We start from the raw sequence: 21,067 nt of genomic DNA on the forward strand, positions 1-21,067 counted from the left end.
TTAAGATACCTTCCAACCAGAATGAAATGTGATAACATCACTGCAGCTGTTATGGGAATGTCGCTGGAATAGAAACAAGCAATCTTGAGAATGGGTTTTGGATCAATTTTGCAAGTGAATATTACAAGTTATTCGGGACATCTAAGCTACTATCTTTTAGATGTGTATGATGCCAATAGTAAACGACTTGTCCTACAAAACTCTGTTATTGAGATAACAGAACAAACAGTGCATGATATGATGGGGTTGCTGTTTCGTCAGCCCAGAATAGAGAATCCAATCTCTTGTTCAACACTTTATACTCAAAAGTAAATGATGTGACATTTTTCTTCCTGTCATTCATATTGTCAACAAGGAATTTCGCGTCCCTCCCACCTATGTAACAATTAAGATTCCTCCTAGCATTCTTGAAATCAGTAACCAATCCACCTCGAACCGAAGGACCAACCTGAAGAGCACTATACAGTCTATGTGCTTTTACAGGACCAATGTTTTGTTTTGACAAATTATGAATGAAAATTTCTTGGGAATAATCAAGTTTTCTTTTTGAACGAGATAAGTGCATATTGCCCTTGCTAAACAACTCATGATTATGTCGCTCTACAAAATCACTCACGGCATATCTAAGAGTACCGAGAATTATTTCTAAAACAACTTTCGCTTTACAATTCCTCCTAAATAAATCTTTCCTTCTTTGAGTCTTTTTATGTTGAATATCTAGAGTATCTAGTTTACTAGTATTCATATTACCTTCCCGATTGCACACAAGATGTCTATTTGTAATAATCCCATTTTTCGTTTTTTGGACTCTTCCAAGCCTGACATCAAAACCAGATTCGAATGCATATTTTCTATACATTGTTTTTGCTTCACCATATGAATTAAATTTTGATGAAACTTTTGGTTTGATGTCGTCTAAAACAACCGGAGTCCAATATAAGGTGCCACCAGGAGAAACATAATCATGAGTAACATGTGGTTGTCCTGCTTAAACATAACAAATACAAAATTATTCTGAAAGAATTATATAAATATTATTCTGACACAATTTTATTTTTTCTGTAAAAATTAAAATATACTGAATTGAAATTAGTACCTTCACTGAAATCAATATTAAACTCTGTATCTTCATGAGTAACATGTGGTTGTCCTGTTTAAAATAGCAAATACATAATCATTCTGAAAGAATTATATAAATACTATTCTCAAAGAATTATATTTTTTCTGTAAAAACTTCAGTATCCTGAATTGAATTTAGTACCTTCACTGTAACCAATATTAACCTCTATATCTTCATCAACGAAGTGATTTTCGTCTTCATCATTATTTGTGTCCTCTGTATGTTCATCAATGAAAATATTAACATTTAACATTAAACATGTTTGTTACAATATAGAATCTGAAATAAAATGAAAAATTAAACAAAATATTAAAAAACTCACCTAAATTAGGATTACTGCTTTCTCCTGTTTGAAATCCGTCATTATATAGTGTATCATTATTAGAAAAATCGAAATCATCAATTCCATTGTCATCATCACTAGGCAAATAATGTTCCTCATAAATATGATTATTGACATCTGGTTCTTGATCGTCCATTGCTAAGAAATTCTGAGAGTGTTTGTATATGCTTCGTAAGTTGAAAAATTAAAATATTTAAAAATGTCATACAAACTAGATAGGGATGAAAACAGATTCTATGCAAATTAAAAGCCTTGATATTAGGGATCATTGATAAAAATAAATGATTCCGATTTGATTTTTTTTAAAACATGATAAAGGAAAAAAATATTCATAGGGTACTATATTCACATTCCAAATATAAAAAATTCCAACAGTACATTATATTAACTTCTTAACAATATTATTATGTATTTTTTTTTAAAAAAAGTTGCAGAATATTTTATTGACGACATAATTCTATTAGAATGTTATATAAATATGGATTCCAAAACTCTGCATGTTATCGGAATGAAATAATTCTATCAGAATACTCTAGCAAATATGACTTATAAAACGTATCAATTTTTGTTAACTCGAATCAATGCACGCATTGAAAATCATTCTGTAAGAATAATAAATATATATATAACTAACAAAAATGTTTACAATTCAAAGTTTTGAAAATTATGTGTGTTGATTTTATGAAACATCAAACAAATAAAATGAAGTATAATGAACATTGTTTTTTGACATAATGTTTGAATGAGAACTGTAATGTTCTGCTCTGGTATTCTGTTGGAATGATAAACTGTATGATCATATGAAACATAAATATAGCAGAAAACACGAACATCTTATTAGTTTTAACCATAATAATTAAAGAAAGACACATAGAATTCATCAAACGACAACTTTATTACATTGAACTGAAACTTGATAATACCATATAATTCATCAAAAACATACTTTTATTTTACTGAAATCAAACTAAATAATATCTAAAAACGACCAATTTGATGAAGTTCTTGTAGTTCTATGATTTCTTCAATCCAAAAGGACAATTCCTGCTATCATGACCAACTCCAAAGCATGTTTTACATCTTTTTATTTTCTTCACAACTTCATTCACCGGATTCTTGGGATCATTGACATTACCCAAATCCTTCCCAGGATTTTGATCATCGTTTTCCTGGAAGATTAATAGATTTAATACATATGTATATGTAAAAACAATAAAAGGGTGTGTGGTACGTTTGATACAATATCAGGATTATCGTAGACAGATGCTGGTAAATATGTAGCAATACATGGTTCCGATTTCCAGTATGAACATCCATCGAATGTGTAACACAAATTGATCAGCAGGTTATGGAATCGACAATTGTGATCTATGTTTGTGGATCGGACGTTAGAATTGATTATATAGAGAAAATTAAATTAAAGATAACTAAATCAATCATAAATAATTGCCTAATATAAAGGGATAAGAATCAGAATAAATAAGGAATTAAAATGAAATATTACATAATTACCCTCATGGATTAAATAAATTAATTAATAATTTGCTAAATTGTGATTGGTGCATCCATGCACACAATACTTGTTGAAAACATTTGAACCTAACTCTCTCTCTCTCTCTATATATATATATATATGTGTGTGTATATATATATATATATATATATATATATATATATATTGTAATCGTATTCGCATAATACAATATACACACAATATTACAATCTGTTTATCTTCTCGGATGGATCCACTATGCTTTTTAGCCCACAAAGTTTCTTCATCGTTATGTCTTCAGCATTATGTAGGAAAAATTATCTCTTAAATTGCCTCTTTAACTCCTCCCAGGTGTCTATGGTGTATAATCATTTCTCAATGTCTCCATGCTTCCTTCTCCACCATAGAGTTGAGCTTTCGCATAGATAAAGGATAGCCATATCAACCTTCGTCTTGTCGTCTGTCACTCGGCTAGCATTGAAGTAACATTCCATTGACCAAAAGAATTTGTAGTTCTTTGGGGTCGCATTTACCTCCATACTTCAATGGTTTGGGCGCCTAAGTGTATAGTGTCGTCTTCGCAACGGCTCCTTTGACTATCGCTGCTTTATACAGGTTTACTTCAGATTCTAATGCAACTACCTTCTCGCAATATTCGTTTCACAATGTGTTGATCAATTCAAGGACTTCTTCTTTCATGACACTGATAGATTCCTTCATTCCATCACTTGTGTCCCCTATGTCGTTAACAGACTGATCGACGGTATCCTTCCACTCAAGGATCTCACCGACGCTAATCTCAATCTTGGTAAGCTTGTTCTCTAAGTTCACCAAGGTATCTAATGATTGGTCCTTCTTCTTGAACTTCCTTTCGTTCTCCTCAACAACAGGGGGAATGTTAGCTACATCACTTCCTCCTTCCATTGCTACGATCTCTTGCTTGTACGAACTCTGGGTCTGATACCACGTGTCACGGGACGACTCAATCACCGTGCGCCACTTAGTGTTTCTTCGGCTAAGTCAGGATTGGAACACTTCCTTACGATGTACTAACGACTAGGATAGCAAGAGATGCGATAAGGAATGCTACAATGTAAGAAAGGAAGCTTCTATAATAGAATCGACTACTTACAAGGCAACTTCTCAATGAATCCTACAAATGAGACATCCTTCCTATTTATAAGTAGCTTACACCTCCTCAAATGGAAGTTTCTAGGTCCCGATCATTCTTGACTAATCTAGACTCTTCTTATTATATATATGGCCTTTACAAGACTCTAGAATATGATATACTTGTCTACGATGCTCTAGAAATCTCTACGTCGTCCCGACATTATCCAAATCGCTCTTGTATGATCTAGTCTGTTCTAGATCGTTCCAAAGTCTTCCGGGTCGTTCTAGCTTCGTCTAGTGCCCTCTTGATTATTCCGGACCGTTCTCCTTTGTTCTACGGACATCTATAATATTCTAGCATCTTAGAGGGTCTCATAGAGCATTCTTGATCTCTCCGGAGACTTCTCGAGTATACTTGATCATGTCGGAGTTCTTTAGTCGATCGTGGAATTTTCCAAAAACTTGGTCCGTCACAGCATGCTCTTTTTTTTAGACTTTTATGATTCAGTAGACATTTTTATTATCGAATTTGCACATACTATAAAAAACAATAAAGGTAGATTTGCAAAATAATAATAATAATAATAATAATAATAATAATAATAATAATAAACTCTATTAATAATTATCTTACTTTGGTTAATTTAGTCCTACTTTAATAGCACAATACCAAAAAGAAAAAAAAAGTTCTAGTTTGGAAGGAGATAGGGCTGTGAATAGGGTTGTTCACTATTTGGATAAAACCAAATTGTCCAATTGGATAATTTGGATCAGACTATTTGGTTCGGATATTCGGATTTTTGGATTGGTTTTAAGTAAAACCGAATTATTATTTTGGATTACGGATTGGTTTTGGTTTATAAAATAAAAACCGAATAGTCCAAAAAACCGAATTCCAATTTATTATTTTGTTCTTTCTAATATATATCTTTAATAATTTATAAATTTACTAAATTATTCTTTTAGTATGTTAAAATTTTCATCTATTATAATACTTTAATATGCACTTCTTATAAAAAAAAATTGTCTATAAAGTAGTACACTATAATATATTTTTCTTGATAGTTATTTATAAGTTTTAATTCACAACTAATTAAATAATATTATTTTAGTTTATATTATAGAGCAAGTTAATACTAAAGTTATATATTTGTTGAAATGTGTTGATTTTTGAAAACCGAATTGTAAAAAACCGATCCAACCGAATTATAATTTGCTTGGATCGGATCGGATTTGATTTTAGTTTGGACTATTTGGATCTACGTTTTGAAAACCGAAATTAATTTGGATTCACTTGATCGGATCGGATTAAACCGATCCATCCAAACGAACACCCCTAGCTGTGAAAATGGCAATTTCATCATAAGAAAACCTTAGGATTTCGAGGGTGTTTGAGAATACTTTTTAAATGACTTTTGCCTTTTTAATTTTCTAAAAAGTTAAAAAGATGTTTGGAAGATGGAAAAGTTCTTTTCAAAATAATTTTTTGTAAAGAAGAAAATATTGGGTTTTCAAAAGTTATGAAAGTGTGACTTTTTGTAACTTTTGAACTTTTAAAGCTAAATCACACTCACAAGTCAAAAAATACTACCGAAACACTTTTTACAAACAACTTTTGGCTTTTGCTTCTTCAAAAGAACTTATACAAAAAGAACTTTTGAGCTTAAAAAGTAATCCCAAACACCCCCTTCGATTTCAAGTTTCTTGGTTCAATTAGAGCTAGTGGTGAAGTAATTAAGTGGTTCAAGGTATACTTTCTTCCTCCCTTTGTGTACAAATCCATGTTTCACATTTTGTTTAGGAGTTGAATTCGATTTTCATCTCTCAAATACGGTTTTGTGTTCTAAGCAAGTTAAGATGATTATATTGGTTTCTAACTCAAGTCCATCATCCATTTGTTGAGTTTGTTTGGCTGCTGGCTGTACTAACTAGACTTATAAAACTACATTAATCAGTGAAAATTGATTGGCATGGGTGAATAGTTAGTTAAAATTTAAAAAACACCATTTAGTATAGTATTGACAAGATAAGATAATAACTGTAACATCCCGAGATTCAGGTATATATGTTTAACCCTTCCTTCATTCTAAGTTGTCTTGTTTAGCCCTTATAAGTGAACCAATGTAATTGAGTACGTTGGGCATACTAAAGAGTACGTTGCGCGTACTCAAGGGCGTGTTTTGGACGCGGACTCCACCCGGTACGCTGGGCGTAGCGGGTCCAGACTCAAAACCCTAATTTAGACTTGAGCCCTATATAAAGGAGGCTATGGCCTTATCCTCAGCCACCATTTGAGAGAGTGAAACGTCCAGACTCAAAACCCTAATTTAGACTTGAGCCCTATATAAAGGAGGCTATGGCCTTATCCTCAGCCACCATTTGAGAGAGTGAAACCCTAAAAGAGAGCCAACCTTTGTTCTAAGCTTGTTTGAGTGTTTTTGGAGCTAAAAGTGCCTTTGTGTGTTAGTAAAGAAGAAGAGGAGATTCTCGTGAAGGCTAGAAGTTGGAGTGCAAGCTTGGATATGAGTTCTATAGAGGGAGAAGCTTCACTTGGAGGTAAAAAGCTCAGAACTTTCCTTGTTATTATGGTTGTGTGCTTCTTGGACCAATTTTTAGGGTTTTTGGTCCCAAGGTGGAGACTTTATGAGCAAAAGGTCTCCATAAGCATAGATCTTCTATATTTCAGTGTATTATGTGTTGTGGGTTCATAAAAATCCAAACTTGGACGTGGATCTTAAGTCATGCATGAGATCTAAGCTTTATGAGGAAAGGGGAGAGGTATTAGAGTGATTAGTGACCTTTACAACCATGCAAAGACTTAAAGGTTCCGAATTTATGGAATAAGAGGCTTAGGGAAAGTCAGATCTGAAAGTTGGATGAGTGTCTTAACCGTTTAAGACCCAAAGATCAAAAGAGCATAAACATGGGAGTTACACGGGGCGTAATCCCAGTACGCGCATCGTAGGGGGGCGCGTAACCCGATTCTATGAGTGGTCGATATGCCCAGCGTACAATTTTGGTACGCGCAGCGTAACCCGGAGGGTTGACTTTTGGTTGACTTTTAGGGTTTAGTCAAGGGTTGGATCTTTGAGTCATGGGAGGGGTAAAATGGTCTTTTACCCTTCTGAGAAAACTTAGAGAGGGTTTAGTCTAGCCTTTGATAGTTGTATTGATTAGAGTAATTATTCCATGTGATTAGGCGGAGGCTAGACCAGATTTACCGAGTTCGAGATTTACCAAGTTACCCGAGGTGAGTCTTCTCACTAAACTTTACCTAGAGTGGTAATAGAGTTATGTGACAGAGTATGTTGTATGCTATTATATGATGTGATATTTATGTGTTTCTGTGTTATGTGTGATTCCGAGTTTACAGAGTTCAGATCAAAAGGTCCACAGAGTTAGGACCAGAAGGTCCACAGAGTTATAGGACTGGAGGGTCCCACTAAGACACCTTGACCAGAGGGTCATACAGAGTTATAGCCTCGAGTGGCTAATATGTGTTGTATGTAGTATTTTGGGAAACTCACTAAGCATTTATGCTTACGGTGTGTTATGTGTTATGTGTTTCAGGTACTAGTGACGATCGCGGGAAGGCGCCGGCATGATCCGTACACACAATCAGAGGATTTTATTTGTGATCTTGGGAAATGTTTTATTTGATGACAACTGTTGAACAAGAGATTTGAAATTGTTAAATGATATTTATGTTAATCGAAAAATGAAAAATTGTTTTGAAATTTTATGTCGTTACAATAACTAGGAGTGAACCAGGCAAATAGACAGAAAACATTTCAAAAAAGAAATTCTATTCTTTAGGTGACGGGGAGAGTGTAATGGAGTAACATGATACCTTCAACATCTTTGATTATTTTCTGATAGGTTCACCAATTCTGTGAAGAAAAGTTTCTTTTGTATACTGCAGTTGCTCAATGACTTTGTTGATGTGTAGCCGGTCTCTTGGCAATTCCATGGAGCAAGTAATCCCAACTCGATAGACTGAAGTCAGACATTCCTCCATTATCCCATACTTTTTGCAGTCTTGTGTATAATCTTTAGTTATATTTTTCTCTTGCTTGGTTTCCAAAAGGAGAGGATCAGTTATCTCCATAACTTGGTGTGGTATTGCCATTTTTACGTAATCATGAAGATTCAAACTGCTACTGAACATGTTGTGAGTAGGACGTTGGACCGTAAATGACTCCAGTATAAGAATTCCGAAGCTATAGATATCGCCATATATTGACATCTGGCTACCCATTCCGTGTTCTGCATAGTTAATTTACACATTAAGAAATGCAAACATGAACAACTTAATTTTCTTCAGTGCTTATGTTTTCATGCAAGCTCTATAAGTAGACCTACAACAGATGAATTCTACAACGATCAGATAGATTTTTCATACCACTGTTGCAAAAAAATTATGTACTTATGTACTTTATGATAACTTACGAAGGAAAAAAGAGAGAATATGAGTAAGATATATTACCAGGAGCCACATATCCGATTGTTCCTTTTAATCCAAGTGAACTGGTGCGGCTAGAAGAATCATGTCTGGTATGCTGAAGAAATCTTGACAGGCCGAAATCACTAAGATGAGCAACCAAGTCAGCATCCAATAAGATATTACTAGGCTTTATATCACAATGAATCATTGGTGATCCACACTGGCAATGAATATAATCTAGAGCACTAGCTATATCAATCAAGATGTTTAATCTCTGTAAAAAGTTCAGACACCTGTATGACTGCTCATTTACTGGATCAATAACTAGCGTATTCTGGTGCAACCAGTCCTCCAAACTCCCATTGACCATATAAGAGTAAATCAGAGCCTTGAAATCATTCCCTTGAAAATCAAGAGCTGAACAAGAAGTTACAATTTTTACAAGATTCCTATGTCTGATGCTTCTCAAAGCTTCACATTCTGCAAAAAAACTCTTGTCAGCGCCATGAACTTCAAGTTTTAGTACCTTCACAGCAACAGCGTAGGCTACATTTTTCTCGTACAGAATTGCCTTATATACAGAGCTGAACTTTCCAGAACCAATCAAATTTGCAGAAGAAAACCCATCAGTTGCTTTGTGTAATCTTCTATAAGAAACTTGTGGGAAGTTTTCATTATCTGAACTAGTTTCTTCAGCAACCTTCTTATTATATCTTGATTTGTACACCAAACAGAAGATCACAATAAGAGTTACAGAAATCACGGTAAGTATTGGTACAACGATTATCAAGGAAAGAGGAATTCGTTTTTTCCTTGATGATCCTTCACTGGAACACTTAGGTAACTGAAATCCTTGGAAACCACCGCAAAGCTTAGTATTTCCATCAATGGAAACTATGCTTAAATTTTTGAACGCTCCGATTTCTGGTACCTTTCCCACAAAACCATTGAAAGATAAATTTAAACTTTTGAAAAACACAAAATCTCCCAGAAACTCTGGGATTTTCCCTGTTAAATTGTTGCGAGAAAGATCTAGAATTTCTAGTCCTCTTAAGGAGCGGAATGACTCTGGGATTTCTCCTTGAATGGTGTTTCCTGCAATGGATAACACAACCAAACTTGTGCAAGCTCCAAGATTAGCTGGAATCACCCCAGACATCATGTTGTTTGAAACATCAAAGGAAACTAAATTTCGCAAATTGCCTACTTCCAAAGGAAGAGAACCCACAAAATGATTATCAGAAAGGCCTAGGGATATTGTCAAGGAAGATAGACTGAAAATCCCCTTGGGTATGTTATCACTGAGATTATTTTCAGAAAGATCCAACAGCTGCAACCCCCTACAGTTTGATAAACTAGATGGTATAGGACCCTCTAGTTTGTTACGTTGTAAATAGAGTCTGCTCAATAGCGTGAGATTTCCAAATGACGATGGTATATAACCAGATAATAAGTTTCGACTTAGAGAAATTATTCCGACATTTTTGAGTTTCCCAATTGACTCCGGAATTCTACCGGTGAACTGGTTGGAGAATAGAAACAATCTTCTCATGTTAACCAGTTGCCCAATCTCGGAGGGGATATCACCAGAAATCAAATTTCCACCTACTGTGAGATCGGTAAGTAGAGTAAAATTAAACAATGATTTCGGTAAGACTCCTCCAAGATTGTTGGCACCAAAACCTAAATCTCTTAAGTTAGTGCAGTTGGCCAAAGAAGATACAAAGTTTAGGTTATCAGATTTCCCGTTCCCGAGTTGATTAATGTTGACTGCAAAATGCGTCAATCTTTGTAGCCTATCAAAGTTGGGCACACTTCCAGTAAATGCATTTTCATTGAGTGCTAGGACTTCAAGATTAGAGGCATTAGATAACGAAATAGGAATATTTCCCGAAAATTTATTTATCGGAAGGTTAAGAAATATAAGCCCGGGAAATTTTTGTGCGATATCTGATGGCAGATTCCCGCCAATCTGATTGTCAGGCAAATCTATGTTCGTCAAGGATGATAGATTGAAAAACGACGGAGGTAGAATGCCTGAAAGATTATTCATTGCGAACCCAAAAAACCACAAATTGGACAACTGGCCTAGAGTATCTGGAATGCTTCCATGGAAATTATTTCCCAACCCAGAAATAAACATAAGGGAAGTGAAGTTTCCAATAAACTTTGGTATTTCTCCTGTTAGATCATTGGAATGGAGGTTTATGTATAGAAGCTTGGTCAATGATTCAAACTCATTTGGAATAACTCCTATGAAACTGTTCCCGCTCAAATCAAGTTCTATGAGATTTCGACACTGAGATATATTAGCAGGAATTTCACCTGACAGAGAATTGTTGGAGAGTCCTAGCCTCCTTAATCTTGATAACCTGCCAATCTCTTGTGGGATGTTGCCTGTGAAACTGTTGTTGTGAAGGAGAAGCTCCCTAAGAAAACTCATATTGCCAACTTCAGGTGATATGGGACCTGAAAACCCACCAGACCACAAATTGATAGTGACCACTCGCTGGTGCCTCAGACCACATATGATGCCTGTCCAGTTGCAGATGTGGCTTGAATCATTCCATGAAGGCATGATTTTATACGGGTCAGATGTTATATGTGCCTTGAGTGAGAGCAAGGCCAAGCGATCTGTATCATTTTCAGCATCAGCAGAAAAGGCCAAGAAGATATTGCAAAAGAAGAAGATGCAAGAAAGGATAACATATATGGTTTGCAGGAAGCGCATATTGTTCTGATGCAGTACTCTTTTGGTAAAGAATCTCAGTTTTGTATATAATGCAATAACAAGGTTTAATCTGGTATAGTCATCTTTTCTAATTAATTATAGAATCATGGCATGAATAATTAAATAGCCTGTCCATATCTATGTGGATTTTAATAGTACAACAATTTGTCTCTATTCTCTTGTTTTACCTGAATTTCATTGCCAAATGTCTTGATGTTGCTACTTTTGTTTAGAAGAGTTCCAGTTTCACAAGGAAGATTTGCATCATTATTTTAGTAGCTGAGACTAAGACTTGAAGCAATGGTTGACATTTTGCATGTTGACGGTGACTCTTCCAAATTAATTACAATGTTTTTTAATCATAATGATTTTTTCCCAACAATATTTCAAATATGATGTTTTTTTATATCAATCATGTAAATTTATATAATGATCATCAGGAAATTGGTGCGCTTAATTACCAATAAGGGGAGGTTTTGCATATAGTTACAACATGAATTAAGTATTTTTAAGGTAAAGAGTACTTATGTGTTTTCTTGTATATAACCTTGCTAATGCATATTAGTAAATTAATTGACCAATTTAAATAGCACCAACAAATGAAATAAAGAAATTAATAGAGAAAAATAGGACTGCAAAAAGATGAATGGTTGTTGAATGGTCAGTGTACGTATTATTAAAACTGTGGTTACCTATTACCAGCCAAGCTTAGCCATATTAGTCAACAATTAAGGCAAATTCCAACGCAATATCATAGAATATATAGCGGTGAAGCTTCTCTCTCGATAGTAGTCTTGTACCACATTAAACTTTTGAGATGATTTGTTCTGTCAATAATCCATCACTATTTATGTTTATAACTACAAATTTCTTAATTATTTATTTCCGTTTTAACTGCTATGACATTCAATACAAAAATAATATAAAGGATACTTAACTAACATCAATTTAATTAAACTCGAAAAAAATATTATGTTATGGACATCACAATGGAGAAATATTGAGCAGCTTGTTGAAAACAACCTAAATTAACCTAAATTCGACAATGTTACAACATTACAACTTTCTTAAATTGGACCTTTGTTTGGTTGGTTCGAATGGTCATGAATATTTCATTCGGATAACAATCACATGATGTCCTTTATTCGGTGATACTTTGCTTTATTTAGATCACACATTGCTACAAATTCTTTAGTGGGCATTATCAATATAAATAGAAAGTAGAATCAGTTAAATTTTCAAACTAGAATGGGTTAATAGGAAAAAGATATTAGTATAGTAGCTAAAAAGTATAGATTTTGAAATTAAAGTTACGTAGATTAAAATATATTGTTATATTATAGCAAAATTGTGATTTTTCATTTTCAAAGTACAATCTTGTTAATCAAAAGACATGACTCATAAAGTATAATGATATATTTGTGTATTTTCAAAGTACATTGTCTTAATGGGAAAGGATTTAAGATGGAAAGTATAATGTTATATTTTTCTATTTACTCTTATAATATAGTTATGAAATTAATCATAATGCTATATTTTTAATATTTCAAAGTACAATGTCCAAATAGGAAAGGCTGCAAGACAAACTATAATGCTATATTTTTACATTTATCTCTAATGCTATACTTTTACATTTTCAACATACAAATGTCTTAATTGGAAATCCTTTAGAACATAACATAAAAAGTTATATTTTTTGCATTTTCAAAGTACATTGTGTTCATTAGAAAAGCAACAAGACAACTACATCGACACCATCATCATCATCATCAATGAATGCCAACAAATACCATGTTTTCCAGTCATTCTCAGCTACAAAAAATTCTTTTTACCGCTTTCACATGATGAAATTGCGTAAGAAAAAAAACACCGAAACACTCCCTCTATTTTAATTTAAATGTCTAATTTGTTTTAAAATCATTTAACCATCTGTTAGATCATCTTTCATGGAAAATACTGTCTCATTCTCTTAATTAGTTAAAAGTTCACAGTTCACAAGATTAGAGTTTGAGGGTTTTTAATACAATATCATAACATCAATTTAACCTAATATACATTTGTGGTCATTCATTATTTTACGTCGGAGTCACCCAATGGTTTCAAGAAAAGTTTTCTTCACAATTTGCAATTGTTCAATGACATTTTTTATGTGTAACCGGTCTCTCGGCAATTCCATGGAGCATGCAGTCCCAATCAGATAGATTGAAGTCAGGAACTCCTCGATTGGTCCATGGTGTTGTGCATTTTCAGTCACATTTTCCTCTTTTCTGGTCTCAAAAAGGACAGGATCAGTTATCTCCATAACTTTGTATGGCATAGCAATCTTCACAAAATCATGAAGATTCAGACTGCTACTGAACATACTGTTAGTAGGACGTTTCCCCGTAAATGACTCCAACATGAGAATTCCAAGCTGTAAATATCACCACATATTGATATCTTGCTACCCATCCCGTGTTCTGCATTGTTTACACATGAAGTACTCCAAACATGAAAATCTTATACTTCACTGATTATTTTCGTTGCAAAAATTAAAAATCAAAAACTATTTATAGAATACGAGGAATATAGATTAATTACCAGGAGGAACATATCCGATTGTGCCTTTTATTCCAAGTGAAATGGTGTGGCTTGAAGAAGAATCATGTTGAATAAATGTAGACAAACCGAAATCACCAAGATGAGCAACCAAGTCATCATCTAACAAGATATTACTAGGCTTGAGATCACAATGAACCATTGGTGATCCACACTGACAATGAATATAATCTAGGGCCATTGCCACATCTATCATGATGTTCAACCTCTGTAAAAAATTCAGACACCTGTATGGCGCCTCATTCACTGGACCAACTATCGGATTCTGGTGCAACCACTCCTCCAAACTCCCATTGACCATATAAGAATAAATCAGAGCCTTGAAATCATTCCCTTGAAAATCAATACCCGAACAAGAAGTTACAATTTTCACAAGATTCCTATGTCTGATGCTTCTCAAAGCTTCACATTCTGCCAAAAAACTCTTGTCAGCACCATGAACTGCAAGTTTTAGTACCTTCACAGCAACAGCTTGTGGCGTGTTTTTCTCATACAGAATTGCCTTATACACCTCACTGAACGTTCCTGAACCAATCAAGTTTGCCAAAGAAAACCCATCAGTTGCTTCGTGTAATCTTCTATAAGAAACTTGTGGGAAGTTTTCATTATCCGAATTAGTCTCTTCAGGAATCTTCTTATTATATCTCGATTTGTACAACAAACAAAAGATCACAACAAGAGTTCCAAAAATTACAGTGAGTATTGGCACCATGATTATCAAGAAAAGAAGAACTCGGTTTTTTCTTGATTCTTCAATGGAACACTTAGGTAACTGAAATCCTTGGAAACCACCACAAAGCTTAGTATTTCCGTCAATGGAAACTATGCTTAAATTTTTGAAAGCTCCCAGTTCTGGTACCTTTCCCACAAAACCATTGAAAGATAAATTTAAAACTTTGAAAAACAAAAAATCTCCCAGGAACTCAGGGATCTTCCCTATTAAGTTGTTGTTGGAAAGATCTAGAACTTCTAGTCCTCTCAACGATCGAAATGACTCTGGGATTTCTCCTTGAATGGTGTTTCCTGAAACAGATAATACAACCAAACTTGTGCAAGCTCCAAGGCTAGCAGGAATTACCCCAGACATCATGTTGTTTGAAACATCAAAAGACCCTAAATTCTTCAAGCTGCCTGCTTCTGGAGGAAGAGAACCAACAAAATAGTTATCAGAAAGATCCAGGTATATTGACAAGGAAGATAGACTGAAAATCCCCTTGGGTATGTAACCACTGAAATTATTTTTAGAAAGATCCAAAAGCTGCAACCCCCTACACTTTGATAAACTAGATGATAGAGGACCCTCTAGTTTGTTATGGTCTAAAAAGAGCCTGCTTAATTGCGTGAGATTTCCAAATGTCGATGGCATATAACCTGATAACAAGTTTCGTCTGAGAGAAATTACTCCGACATTTTTGAGGTTCCCAATTGAATCTGGAATTCTTCCAGTAAACTGGTTGGAGAATAGAAACAATCTCCTGATGTTAACTAGTTGTCCAATCTCTGAGGGGATGTTTCCAGAAATCAAATTTCCTCCTACTGTGAGATCTATGAGTTGAGTAAAATTAAACATTGATTTTGGCAAGACTCCTCCAAGACTGTTGGCACCGAAACCCAAACGTATTAACTTTGTACAATTGGCCAAAGAAGATACAAAGTTTAGGTCGTCTAATTTCCCATTTCCAAGTTTATTAATGTTAATGGCGAAGCCTCTCAATCTTTGTAACCGATCAAAAGTCGGCACATTTCCAGTAAATGCATTTGCATTGAGTGCTAGACGTTCAAGATTAGTGGCATTCGATAACGAAACTGGAATAGATCCAGAAAATTTATTAAAGCGAAGGCTAAGAGATTCAAGTCTAGGAAAACTTTGTGCAAAATCTGATGGCAGATTCCCACTAATCTGATTGTTAGGCAAATCTATATCGGTCAAGGATGAAAGATTGAAAAATGAAGGAGGGAGAATGCCTGAAAGATTATTCTCTGCGAAACCAAAAAACCACAAATTGGACAACTGGCCTAGCGTATCTGGAATGCTTCCATGGAAATTATTTCCCAACCCAGAAATAAACCTAAGGGATGTAAAGTTTCCAATAAACTTTGGTATTTCTCCTGTTAGATCATTGGAGTGGAGGTTTATGAATAGAAGCTTAGTCAAGGATTCAAACTCATTAGGAATAGCACCTATGAAATTGTTCCCATTCAACTGAAGTGCTACAAGATTTCGACAACGAGATATATTCGAAGGGATTTCACCTGACAAAGAATTGTTGGAAAGTCCTAGCCTTCTTAATTTTGATAATCTGCCAATCTCTTGTGGGATGACGCCTGTGAAACTGTTGTTGTAAAGGATGAGCTCTCTAAGAAAACTCATATTACCAACTTCAGGTGATATGGAACCTGAAAACCCACCAGACCACAAATTGAGGGTGACCACCCGTTCATTCCTGAGACCACATACGATACCTGTCCAGTTGCATATGTGGATTGATTCGTTCCAAGAATGCATGATTTGAAATGGGTCAGATGTTATATGTGCCTTGATTGAGAGCAAGGCTGAACGATCGGTGTCATCTCCAGAATGGGAAGAAGAAACTAAAAGAATACTACAAAATAAGAAGATGAAGGAAAGTACATCATATATTGTATGCTGGAAATGCATTGTGTTAATTGATGGATCTTGGGTAAAGAATATAAGACAGTCAAACAAGGACAAAGGATTATGTGGAAGAAGTTTGTTGGATCTTTCACTGAAATATGAAGATGTTGTCTAGATGAATGTTAGTGATCATTACTAATAATATCATGGTATAAGTAATCGAATAACCTGATAATTATCTGTTATTAATACAGCAAGTTGTCTTCATTCTCTTGTTTTACACAAATTTAGTTGCCAAATGTCTTGATGTTGCTTTGTTTAGGAGAGTTTCAAGTGCACAAGGAAGTTTCTATCATAATGAAAATAGGAGTGTTTGACCTTTTGCAAGTTGCCAACAAAATTTGAAATATGACTTTTAATATTGATCACGTAAATAATAACGATCAGTGACAAATTGTTAGTTTTACTGGTAAATTAAGAAAGAATCCTTGTGTATTCTCTGATAAATAACCTTGCTAATGCATGTTACTAGAAATTTAATTGAATTCAAATAAGACCACCAAAATGAAATAAAGAAATATTAAAACAAAATTTAGGACTGCAAAAAGTGAGACTTTTTTCAATGGTCACTATTTTGAAATTCTAGTTACCTACTACTAGAAACAATATATAGCCATATTAATCAAACCATTAGGGAAAACTTCAACGGAAAAAATCATAGAATATTTAGAGGTGAACATTTAACAACTACTATGCATTTGTCTCAATGAAACAACCTATTTGCAAATTTGATGAAAAGGAAAGACTTCTTTTCCCTGGAGCGGACGTATTTTTTTTTTTTAACTTGGTGAAGGACCGTTGATAATTTACTGGATGATTCAGCTTTAAACTTAGATTGTTTATTGTATCTTGAACATGTTTCAACACTAAATTGGTCCCTTTTCCTTTTGCTTCTTCTCTTCTTGGTTGGAGGATCAAAGACCTGACACTGTTCAGGAGTTTTGCAAGAAAGATCATGATAACATGTTTATAAGTTCATAGTAATGATTACATATAAAAACATCTCTCATTTGATCTTTTTTATGCCATTTTTTGACAATTTGGTTCGCTAAAGTTTCCTAAAATAGGAATTGGTATGGAATGTCTAATTTTTCATATAATTTGCTACTATAATATTTCCAAATTCCAATATGTTATAAAAAAAAATTCCAAGTCAATTTCATATTTACTTGCACTCATATATGTTAAAAATATAAGTTTTTAGTTTGACCATGTCCGTTTTTTTATCACTTCTAGACTTGAGTAAATTGCATTTTGTTAACCCAAACTTTGTTATTTATTTGTTTCTTGAATAATTATTGTTGTATTAAGTTGTTTAAGCGCATAACTAAATTGATGTGAACTGATAATTAGAAGCCAAGTCTTTTTTGAGTTGCACCCATAGCTAGAAACTGATTAGAAAGACATTTGTAGAGAGAGAAAATAACTTATTAGTTTCTTATATAATTAATAAATTAATTAGAAATAGATTAAACTAACTAATAAATGATCATAATTATTTTGGTATCAACTAAAATTAATTAGAAGTGCAAGGACTGCTCGGTAACTGCATAATAGTTGAGCAAATGAGAGGTTCTGGAACCGCCTGCTATGGACAGTTTTTAGAGTATCTTGCAAGGAAATCTGGAATGTTCCATTTGATATAAGGAAAGTAGATAATTAACAAGATTTGAAATAATATTATTTTATGTTCAAATCTAGGGTTCCTAGGGTTTATTGACAGCTATATAAAGAGGCATAAGACTTGTAATTTTCGGCAACTTGTAACACCCATAAAATTCATGAAAGTTTAAACTTTTTAAAAACAACCAGAAATCATATTTGTTTACAACATAGTTTTCAAAACATGTTTAATATCATAATTTTCCCAAAATCATAACACAAAACACGAGGAGGTGCACGATCAAGCCTTCGCCTTTCCGCGGTCATCTGAGGTATCTGAAACATAACCCAAAACTGTAAGCCCAAAGCTTAGTGAGTTTCCCCAAAATACCACCACATGAACATAATAACAAACAAAATGCATACAAAACCTTTAGTATGAGTGAACTGCCTCACCGGGCCTTCAGCTTATCTAGACCGTTCTTCGGGCCTTCGGCGTATGCCCTCCTGGCCTGCAGTCTATTTGGGCCACCCTGGCTCTGTTGGCCTTCAATCTTCACTGGTCCGTCTCAACCCAAACCACTCCTCCCGAGCCTTCGTGCCTACGACTTACAGCCGGCCCACACCAGGTATCTTGGCCTACCGCACAAAGCAGGACCACCTTAACCCAAACCAAGCACAATATGTCGACATATAAACAATCAGGATCAATTAGGCACATGATATAGGAAACATAAATCATACATCTCACTACTGCCTACTAATCCTCTCACAACATACAATCACACTACCAGCTAACCCCCATGGAATGTGTAACCATAAGTAACCATAGGTGAGATAGCCACCCGAACAGATGGTCTAACTCTAGAGCCATAGTCAAACAAGGAATAGGCAAGAGAGCCTAGACAAAGAGTTCTCAGGCTATCCTACATGACCATCGACAGTCCCTAAGGGCACTCCATAGATGATAACCAACAATCACAGATAACATACAGTTCTACAGGTTCTTACCATAAAACAACATACTCAATACCAAGAGAAAGATCTAACTGATCACTACAACATAGCAGCATACTCGATACCAAAACACAAATCTAACAAATCACCACAATATAGCAACAAACTAAATATCAACGATCCAATGAATGCATGGTCGTATATACTTAGAGGTGAGATAGTCACCCGGACAACTTATCATACAATGGGCCTAGCCCAACATACAATGGGCCCAACCCACTCATGTAATGGGTCCAACCCTACATGCATGCCCATGGGCCCAACCCAACATACAATGCAAAAGTCAAAAACACAACTAGCATCCTACACAACACATTCCAGTGGGCCGATATTGGTGCCTTTGACCACATGTATAGTGATGAGACTCAACTCAATCCAATGCCAACAAATCACACACTCGTGTTGCTGCTACCACAGCTTCTCACACTGAACATATCCAAGATCATTCCTAATCGATAATTAGGGTAACAACACATAATCAAAGGTCCAACCATATTCTATCATGTTAAGGGGGTAAAAGACTATTTTATCCTTCCCTTACTTGGCCCAATAGTTTATACCCCAAACCCAAAATTACCCAAAGCCCAAAATGGCATTCTGGTGAGTATGCCCAGCGTACCACCCTATTATGCCCAATGTATAGCTTGTTCGATGGAAGGGTAATAGGTTGGAACCCACTACGCGCAACATACCAAAAGGATACGCCAAGCATACGTCAGCTAAAGCCTAAAACCACTTTCTATGTTCTTAATGACTTAAGACCTAATGTCTAACTCCTCGATCTGATTCTAAGGGACGTCCTAAGTCATAAAGTTCTTGACTTTATGACTTTACATGGCTTAATGGATTCTAAACCAAATCCCTAGATTCATAAATTCACCAAAGGACCACTAACTCATGCATGGAAGAGATAAACCTATCAAGATTCGATTTTTATGACTTAATGGACTCAAAACATGCTCATATCATAACCCAAAACTAGATCTACACTAAAGAGCCATAAAGATTGCAGCTTTATACCTCCAAAAGAAAGATCAAGATGAATAAGGTTTGGATCTACAAGCTCCAAGCCAACCAATACTTCTCCAATGAGCTTCTTCTCCTCCAATATGCACCAAGAACACTCCAAATCACTAAAAAAGATCAAGAATCACACAAATAGGGATAAGGTTTTGAGGGAACTGCTTTAGAAGATGGATGCTGAAAATAAGAAGGGTTTCTAAAAGGTTAAGGCCTTTAAATACGGTCAAAGACCGAAAAATTAGGGTTTGACCCTACCATGCGTACACCTAGCGTACTCTAGGTACGCGTAACATACAAGGAAGAATCATCGTGACCAATTAAGCCAAGTATGCCTAGCATACATGCCTTGTACACCAAGGGTTACATGCCAAACTCTTTCCCATTCTAGCTTCCAATGGCCATAACTTATTCATCCTAACTCTGTTTTCAGCGTTCTTTATATGCTTGTAAAGGTAATGAAATGCCCTAAAATACCATCAAATCTTCTTTGACTTAAAACCTCCCGAACTAGAATCCTTAATTCAAGAAAATATCTGAAGCGTTGCTTTTACCATTATACCCTTAAACTCCAAAGCACAAGCTGAAATCTTGCATCACACAACCTATATAATCTATAACTAAATGGGTCTAAAACACAAACCCTTTGCAATCTATGGCCTAATCTGATCCATTTAATGCACATAATTCCCAAAATATGAAACTTCTTGAAATCGAATGTTACATGCTTAGTGTTCTGATTTTTGCATCGGGGTCATATCCAGTTATAGAACTTCTTAACGAATCATCTTAGTTTTGGTGTTATTATTAATTTGTAGGGAGTCCTAGTATTTTAGACTCTAGGGTGTTAGGAGCCTAGGTTGAGGGTTGCGTGGAGGGCTTCATTGTCTATTCTTGTTTAATTAGGGATTGGAAGTCTGAGACACAACCC

General features: G+C 34.9%; 1 protein-coding gene and 1 pseudogene across 2 annotated transcripts; both read right to left on the bottom strand.

Moving 5' to 3' along the window:
- Nucleotides 1-2,328: 2,328 nt before the first annotated feature.
- Nucleotides 2,329-11,243, bottom strand: LOC145054908 (uncharacterized). Its single transcript, XM_079003175.1, has 3 exons — nt 8,555-11,243; nt 7,919-8,334; nt 2,329-2,632 (listed from the first exon to the last, which is right to left on the bottom strand). The coding sequence occupies exons 1-2, from the start codon at nt 11,241-11,243 to the stop codon at nt 7,934-7,936; spliced, it is 3,090 nt and encodes a 1,029-aa protein (XP_078859301.1). The 3' UTR covers nt 2,329-2,632; nt 7,919-7,933.
- Nucleotides 11,244-13,127: 1,884 nt separating this feature from the next.
- Nucleotides 13,128-16,500, bottom strand: LOC145054917 (uncharacterized; annotated as a pseudogene). The gene is made up of 2 exons (XR_013685004.1): nt 13,824-16,500; nt 13,128-13,702 (listed from the first exon to the last, which is right to left on the bottom strand). The product of XR_013685004.1 is annotated as an uncharacterized LOC145054917 (transcript).
- Between the last annotated feature and the right edge of the window lie 4,567 nt (nt 16,501-21,067).

The sequence above is a fragment of the Lactuca serriola genome, chromosome 1 (assembly GCF_051521515.1).
Source record: "Lactuca serriola cultivar US96UC23 chromosome 1, Lser_US96UC23_V15, whole genome shotgun sequence".
NCBI classification, from domain to species: Eukaryota; Viridiplantae; Streptophyta; class Magnoliopsida; order Asterales; family Asteraceae; genus Lactuca; species Lactuca serriola.